At 35.0% G+C, this 8,482-nt stretch overlaps 1 protein-coding gene across 6 annotated transcripts in view; it reads left to right on the top strand.

Annotated features, from left to right (window-relative positions):
* The window catches only part of SCAI (suppressor of cancer cell invasion), a 129,895-nt gene extending 121,785 nt beyond the window's left edge, over window positions 1–8,110 (top strand). For all 6 annotated transcript variants that reach the window (XM_032865840.1, XM_032865839.1, XM_032865842.1 and 3 more), the window contains one exon: window positions 5,339–8,110. In XM_032865840.1, the coding sequence (XP_032721731.1) occupies window positions 5,339–5,485 (147 nt within the window). In that variant the 3' untranslated portion in view covers window positions 5,486–8,110. The remainder of the gene's footprint in view (window positions 1–5,338) is intronic.
* The last annotated feature ends 372 nt before the right edge of the window (window positions 8,111–8,482 follow it).

Here is an 8,482-nt window from a genome sequence, read left to right as displayed (position 1 = left end):
GGGGGAAGCAGGCTCCCCGCCAAGCAGAGAGCCCGATGTGGGGCTCGATCCCAGGACCCTGAGATCATGACCTGAGCCGAAGGCAGAGGCTTAACCCACTGAGCCACAAGGTGCCCTGAGAATTATATTTTAATAAGATTGAGTTAATCAATGACTGTGGTTTATTTCCCCATTTATTTAGGTCTTCAGTTTCTCTCAGCAGTGTTTTGTGAGTCTCATCTTATAGGTGTATCTTAATAAGTTTATTCCAGAATATTTCAGGTTTAGAGGACCCTGGGTTCATGACCTGAGCCGAAGGCAGACACTTAACCCACTGAGCCACCCAGGCACCCAAGGGATTTAATTTTCTATTCTCATAATGTCTTTGTGTGGTTTTGTTATCAGAGTATTGCTGACTTCATAAATTGAGTTGAGGTGTGTTTCATTCTATTCTAATTCTTAAAGTTTCTTTAGGATTTGTATTATTTCTTCCTTGAAAGGTTGATAGCATTCACTAGTGAAGCCATCCGGATCTGGAGTTTTCCTTTTTGGAAGTTTTAAAATTTTGAATTCAATTTTAAAGGCTTTTAATGTTTTCTGTTTTCTTAGTTTTGATAATTCACCTCTTACAAGTTCATTTGTCTAATTTATTGCAAAGCATTGTTCATGATATCCCATTATCCTTTTAATCCGTATAGGCTCTCTAGTGATCTTTCATCCTCACATTGGTAATATTTTCTGTCTTGTTTTTTCTTTTTCAGTCTAGCTAAAAGTTTGTTAATCCTAGTGATCTTTCTAAATAAACATTTTGCGTTCATTGACTTTTTTTTTACTGCTATGCATATTTTTATAATCCATTTCCATATATACTTTATTGTTTTTCTTCTTTTTAATTACAGTTTACTTTTATTTTTATTTTTATTTTTTTAAGATTTATCCATTTATTTGACAGAGATCACAGGTAGGCAGAGAGGCAGGCAGATAGAGAGGGGGGAAGCAGGCTTCCTGCTGAGCAGAGAGCCTGATGTGGGGCTCGATCCCAGAACCCTGGGATCTCAACCTAAGCTGAAGGCAGAGGCCCCAACCCACTGAGCAACCCAGGTGCCCCTACAGTTTACTTTTAAATAACACACGTTTGAACATGGAGGTCTACTTACCTGTGAATTTTTTTTATATAGTACAGTACTGTAAATGTATATTCTCTTCCTGTTGATTTTCTTAACATTTGCTTTTCTCTAGTTTACTTTATTGTAAGACTATAGTACATAATACAAATACATATAAAATATGTGTTAATTGGCTCTTTATGTTATCAGTAATGCTTTCCAGTCAATAGTAAGCTCTTAGTTAATTTTGGGGAGTCTAAAGTTATATATGGATTTTTTTTAAGATTTTATTTTTAAGTAATCTGCACATTCAACACGCATAGAGATTACAGCCCCAAGATCAAGAATTGCATGGTCCACTGACTGAGCCAGCCCGGCCTCCCATAAAATTATATAAAAATTAATAACTAAATCTTTTTTTTAAATGTTAAATGAGAGAAAATCAAATATAATTACCTTTTTGGGCACTCTTTATTTCTTCCTATATTTAATTTTCCATCTGCCATCATTTTTCTTACTATAAAATTTCTGTTATCATTTCTTATAGTTCAAATCTGATGGTAATTCTTTCATTATTTATTTCTCTGAAACAGTCTTTATTTCACTCTAATTTTTTTTTGAACCATAAGTTATTTAAGAATATGTTGTTTTGTCGCTAAATATTTGAATATTGGGGCACCTGGGAGGGCTCAGTCTGTTGAGTATCTGACTCTTGATTTTGACTTAGGTCATAATCTTACAGTTGTGAGATCAAGCCCCCCACTGGGCTCCATGTAAGGCGGAATCTGCTTTAGAGTCTCTTTTCCCTCTCCATCTGCCCTTCCCCCTGCTCTCTATCTCTCTCAAATAATAAATACTTTTTAAAATAATAAATAAATAAATATTTGAGTTATCTTTATCTTATTGACTTCTAAGTTAATTCCTTTGTGGTCAGATAATATACCTTGTATGACTTAAGTCCTTTTAAGTTATTCAGACTTGTTTTATCATCCAGATGTCATCTATCCTGGTAAATGTTACACAGACACTTGGAATAAACATACATGCTACTAATGTCATACCATCAGATGAAGAGTTTTATAAATGTCTGTTAGATCACCTTGACTTATAGTGTTGTTCATCATTTCTATCTTTACTTTTTCTGAATACTTGTTCTATCAATTATTGTGATGTGTAATGTGTCTTTTCATTTTTCTCTGGATATTTTTAAGATTTTCTCTTCTTATTAGTTCCTATAATTTGATTATGATGTACCTTGATAGGGTTCTTTTTTTTTTTTTTTAATTAGAGTTCATTGATCATCTTGGATCTGTGGAATATTTTTGGAATATTTTGGAATACTTTTGGTCATTTTTGTTCAGATATTTTTCTTCCTTCCTCAGTTCTCTCTCGGACATAGTTACGTATATATTACACAACCTGTTGTTAACTTGCACATCACTTCACATGCTCTTCATTTTTCCAAAAAAGTCTTTTTCTTTCTTTCCATTTCAGTTTCTGTTGCTGTGTCTTCAAGTTCACTGATGTTTTCTTCCTTAGTGTCTAATATGCTGTCAATCCTATCCAGTTAGTTTTTCATTTCAGGAATTTCATTTTTCTCATCTCTAGAAGATCTGTTTGGTTCTTTTAATATTTTCCATTTCCCTCCTAATTATGTTTTCCTTTGTGCTTTTGAATGTATGTGTAAGAGCTAAAGTCCTTGTCGCTAATGCTGTATTCTCTATCATTTATAAGTTTGTGTTTATGACTTTTCCTACTGGTTTGGGTTCTCATATTCCTAATTTTTTATATATCTAGTAATTTTCTCTTAGAGGATATACATTGTGAATTTTATGATGTTGAATTCTGTACTTTGTTGTCTTTCTTTAAAGAGTATTGGACTTTATTGTAGCAGGGGTTAAATCAACTTGCAAATTCCTTTGACCTTCTTATAGCTTGTTTTTAAGCTTTTTGGAGGTAGATTTAGAGTAGTGTTAGCATACAGATGTAGGTTTATTTTGGCCAAATACTAAGACGCATAATTTTTCTGGGGTCTCTTTCATATGTCCCCTTTTTAAGAGGTGGATATTCTCCCCTCTAGGAATTGTTTGGTCAAAACTCAAACATCTCTCACCCCTGTGTGAGTAGAGAGAATTGTTCGCCTTACAGTTGTCCCCCAGTAGTTCTTGTTTTTTGGATTTTTTCTTTTGTTAGGGGTGTTGAACAGTTCTTTTTTGTCTCTCCTCATAGTATTTAGTGAGGTAAAACAAGAATTTGGTCTTTATAATTGTAATGAGTAATGCCTACAGGCTGAAAAAAGGTAGAAGTGATATTTGAATATATGAACTGTCATGTGAGATGCATAGGAAAGTATTAACTTATTTATCAAGGAAATTTTAAATGAGTGGCAAAATTTATTCTATTGAAATTACCAACGGGCACCTGGGTGGCTCAGTCAGTTAAGCGGCTGCCTTTGGCTCAGGTCATGATCCTGGGATCCTGGAATTGAGCCCCGCATCAGGTTCCCTGCTCAACAGGGAGTCTGCTTCTCTCTCTCTCTCCCTCTGCCCCTCCCCTGCTCGTGCTTTCTCTCCCTCTCAAATAAATAAAATCTTAAAGGAAAAAAAAGGGGTGCCTGAGTGGCTCAGTGGGTTAAGTGGCTGCCTTCGGCTCAGGTCATGATCCCAGGGTGCTGGGATCGAGCCCCACCTGGGGCACCCTGCTCAGCGGGGAGTCTTCTCCCTCTCCCTCTGCCTGCCACTTTGTGTACTTGTGCTCTCTCTGTCTCTGTCTGTTAAATAAATAAAATAAAATCTTTTTTAAAAAATTATCAAATAAAGAAGAATTTCCAAGTGAGAATACCTGATCTTTGAAATGGTCTCTTTCTTCTGCTTCTGTGTAATTACAGTTTTTTTTCCCTTTTTCCTTTACTATTCCTCTTCTGGGTTTGGGTTTGTTTGTTTGTTTGTTTGTTTTTTCCCCTTTCTGATATTATTTCTCCTCCTCCTCCTCCTCCTCCTCCTCCTCCTCCTTCTTCTTCTTCTTCGGGACTCTTTTTTCATTCTGCTAATATTCTTAGAAATCTTAGCCATTTTCTCAACTTTAATATTTCTCTCCATGCATATTATATCCATTTTTATGTATACTGCCTAGACCTGTCTTCTGAGATAGACCTGAATTCTCAAATTCCTTTTGAGGGGCAGTTCTGTTTGTATTACAGTATTACTTCAGATAAAATATACCTAAAACCTAAAGCTTTATACTCTCTCCAAATATTTTCTTCTTTTACTTCTCTTTTTCTCTCAAATGGCTCCCAGACCTTTTCTTATGTCATTTGTTCCTAAAATCTTACAGTCATCTTTGAAACCTCTCGTCCTATAATTAATTGCCCAGGCTCATTAATTTTTAAAAATATTTTGTTTATTTAAGAGAGAGAGAGAGAGGATGAGCAGTGGAGAGGGGTAGAGGGAGAGAGAGAGAGCAAGAGGGAGGGAGAAGCAGACTCTCCACTGAGCAGGGATCCCGAAGAGGACTCAATCCCAGGACCTGGAAATCATGACCTGAGCCAAAGGCGGTTGCTTAACTGACTGAGCCAATCAGGCACCCCAGCCAAGGCTCATTAATTTGACTTTTTCAGTGCTTCTCATATCTTTCCTCTCATTTTTTTAATAAGATTTTTTTAAAGATTTTATTTATTTATTTGAGAGAGAGAGCTTGAGTGGGGGAGGGTCAGAGGGTGAAGCCAACTCCCTGCTGAACAGGGAGCCTGACTTGGGACTTAATCCCGGGACTCCAGGATCATGACCTGAGCTGAAGGCAGTTGCTCAACCAACTGAGCCACACAGGCACCCCCATCTTACCTCTTTTTTAATTTCTGCTGCAACATGTATTTATTCATTCATTTAGCAAATACTTGTTGAATTTACACATATGCTAGGACTTTTCCCCTAAGAAGTTGGAATTATATGATTTCTACAGTATAGCAGAGTACTCAAAAATGGTAAGACCCAATAAATTCTTGTAAAATGACTCACTGAGTGAATATATTAGGTTGAACCATGTGAAACTGGAATTTTTTAAGGTCAAAGTAGTTAAATGTCAGTAATTTCCTATGTTCAACAAGTATACTGATATTAAGAGTCATACTAATATGCAGAGAAGTACATATTAAGTTACTCATACTATTGTTAATGTTAACAGTAATATTATTAATGTTGTATATAATTTCTTTCATTAAACTATAAAAGTTGACTTTTCTCTCCTTTGCCTACCAGGAAACACGAAACTATCCAGAATCATATCCACAACTGCCAAGGGATGAAACAGTGGAGAACCCTCATCTCCAGAAGCACATTCTGGAATTAGCATCCATTCTGGATGTTCGAAACGTGTTCCTCGAGAGTACCATAGATGACTATTAAAACAAAATCCTCTTGTTGAAACAATTTTTCATTTGCCACAGATTTTACATGGTGCAGTTTTCTAATGTGATGACCAAGACACATAGTGGTGTTACTTAGTTTTAATTTTTTAATTTAAGGCCACCATTTTAAAAACAAACTGAAAAAATTGTTCAAACTTTTAGGGTAACTGTTTTAAAATACAGTCTTTCAAGTCTTTTAAAAAACTCAATTAATCTTGGAATTTTTACTTTTTGGTTTTGAGGTATGGCTACTTACCTCCAGCATCTGTCCCTGCACACAAATAGTCACTGTTCTCACCCTCAGAAGAGTAAATCATTTATTTTTATATAATGAGGAAAATCCAGCTCTTATACTTGGACCTTAAATGTGTGGATTTAAAAAAAAATGTGTGGATTTAGAAAATTTATCATTGTTCACAAAGATGAAACTAGCCAGCATGGACTATTAAAAATCAAGAACAGGCTTTCCATAATATTTCTTTTCATTCCAGCTTAGTAGGTGGACAAATGTGTGATCCTTTGAAGCATAATCAAGACATTTTTTTAAATAATTTAACTCATTAAATACTGTCATAATTTCAGAAAATGTATAGGATTGGTTTGCATTTGAAAGTTAAATCTTTAATTGAAGTCTTAAGATGATAAATATCACTTGGAATGTGTGAGCCCTGTGTTATCATGAGATATGCTGGCATAATTTGCTTTCTTTATAATCTGAATGCTGGAAATGAAAAAAAAAAGACTTTTAAGTATTTCGGTCAAAAAATCAGATTGTTGGTTTCATAATACAATGTTTCCACAAGGAATTCTATTTAAACTCTTAATTCATGATACCAAGTTTGAAGACTATCCAGCTTGAAGGCTGTGGCATATAGTACAGAGGTTATCATCTTTTTGCCTAGTTCACGTTTATGAGACGTCAAAGTCAGAGATGTTATTAATTTTAGTCAGGGGTAACTGAATTGTTATTTAACCTAAAATGGAAGTAACTTTTGCATTGACAATTTGGAAATAAGATTTTTTTAACTCCTTTTATTTAACATTTTATATTCATGCACAAGTTTTTTTTTATTATTATTTTAAATAGGACTCCGTATATAATACAAAGTTTTTTGTGTTTTTCTTCTCTGTCATCCGCTTCATAATTTCATAAGCATTTGTTATGATGCTTTGGGTTTTTCCCTCTAATCTTTAGACTCCAAGGCATTCAAGTTCAGAAATCTATGAACCAAAAGCCCTTCTACCTAATACTCTGTACAGGCTCACATTCTACTTCTGGTGGTCCCAGGGGAAATAAGGTGATTGCTTTTGGTGCCTCTTTCCTGTGTCCATAGGGAAATTTTACTGTAACATTTTTACTTTGGTTTTCATTTCAGGCAGAGGCTATTATTTGGGTCTGAGTTATTCATATACCTGTTCCAATTTGCTGATTTTTCATCTGAAGTCTTGAAATTACTGTTCTTGGATTTAGGGGACTTCGTGGCATTTCATTCATTCATTTCTTCATTGTTTTTGTTTGTTCTTTTAAACATTATTTCATAAAGCTTTAGAAGACTTGTCCTGGAGGGAGATTTTTTTTTTTGCCTGATGGGTTTTTCTTTATCAGATAAAGACTGCTTTTCTTTTTTTTGATATCTTTATAAATTTAATGGCTTTCCTTTCATAACCGCGTTCACCAGGGTTACAGCAGTAGGCTGACCTCTTGTTTCAGTCCCCTTGAATTTCTCTGCCAGTAATGTACCTGACCTCACGTATTTTCCTCTCCCCTGATGCTTAAAATAATATTTATCTTCCTGAGCTTTATTCTCACCTGTTTAGCATAAAGAACACTGGTCTGAGAACTAAGAGACCTGAGTTGTAATTCTGCCTTTCTTGGTAACTAGCTTTATGCCCTTTGACAAGTGTCTTCATGTTTCTGTTTTATTATATTCTCATCTGTAAAATGAAGGCATTAGCCCAAGATCCTGTCCAGTTGTATGGTTCTATAATTGCAATCTTGATTTCCCACCCCCTGCCACCTGGAAAATCAGTTCCCCTGAGTTTAGCATAGACGTTTTCTTTTCTAAGTCATATTTCATTTGTTTTTGTCCACAAATATATCGGAGTCTCAGTTATTTAGAAGCTAATCAGGTGAAGAAATTCGAGCTTTTGTGATTAGAAACGTGTTTGTACAAGAACAAGGGGTCTTAGAAATCACAAGGAGGGTTGAGATGATGACATTGTTCCTTGAGCTGATAGTAGTATAATTTCTTATTGGTAGTTAAAAATCTAAAGTGAGCCAAAGCGATCTTGAATCTTTAAGAAAGGAAAACTGTGCTAGAAAATTCTAAACCGTTGTTTCATTCATGCCATCAGAATGCACACTGAACAACTATACTCCTGATTTTGTCCCAGGCATTGGGAAAGCAAATGAATCAGATGTAAAAATCCTTGTCTTTATGAAGTTTATATTTGAGTAGGAGGAGTCAGGCCATAAGCATAATAAGAAAATTTCTGTTAGAAAGTTGTAAGTTGTATGAAGAAAGTTTAGAACATGGTAAGGGAAATGTTTTCATTGTTTTGGGGTGAAGAACAGTGTGTAAGTGAGTGATCAGGGTAGGCCTGACTGAGAATACTACCTTTGTGCAAACACCTCGTGTTTCTTTTCTTTTTTTTTTTTTTTACTTTTTATTATGAAAATTTGAAGCATGTGTAGCATTTAATGAACTATCCTGTATTCATCACCAAGCTTCTACATTTGAAGACATTACTTTAAGCAAGAACGAAAGACACGTAAAAGGACAATCACTCATGGGTATTAGCAAAGAATCTCTTTTTTCAATGCATACCACTCTTCTTTATATATGTAAAAATATTAAGCCCCTTATTTATTTAATTTTAGAATGCATAGAAATTTAAACATTGGAACTAAAAACGAAGCAAAGCAATGGGGAAAAGCACTTCTTTGTTTTCAAATTGCACAACCTCCCCCTGGAGATTCTGATACAGGGTCTCG

The sequence above is a fragment of the Lontra canadensis genome, unplaced genomic scaffold (genome assembly GCF_010015895.1).
Source record: "Lontra canadensis isolate GAN:19392208 unplaced genomic scaffold, GSC_riverotter_1.0 scaffold30, whole genome shotgun sequence".
NCBI lineage: Eukaryota > Metazoa > Chordata > Mammalia > Carnivora > Mustelidae > Lontra > Lontra canadensis.
The sequence above is the reverse complement of the archived record's forward strand: the minus strand, read 5'-3'. Positions and strand labels throughout refer to the sequence as shown.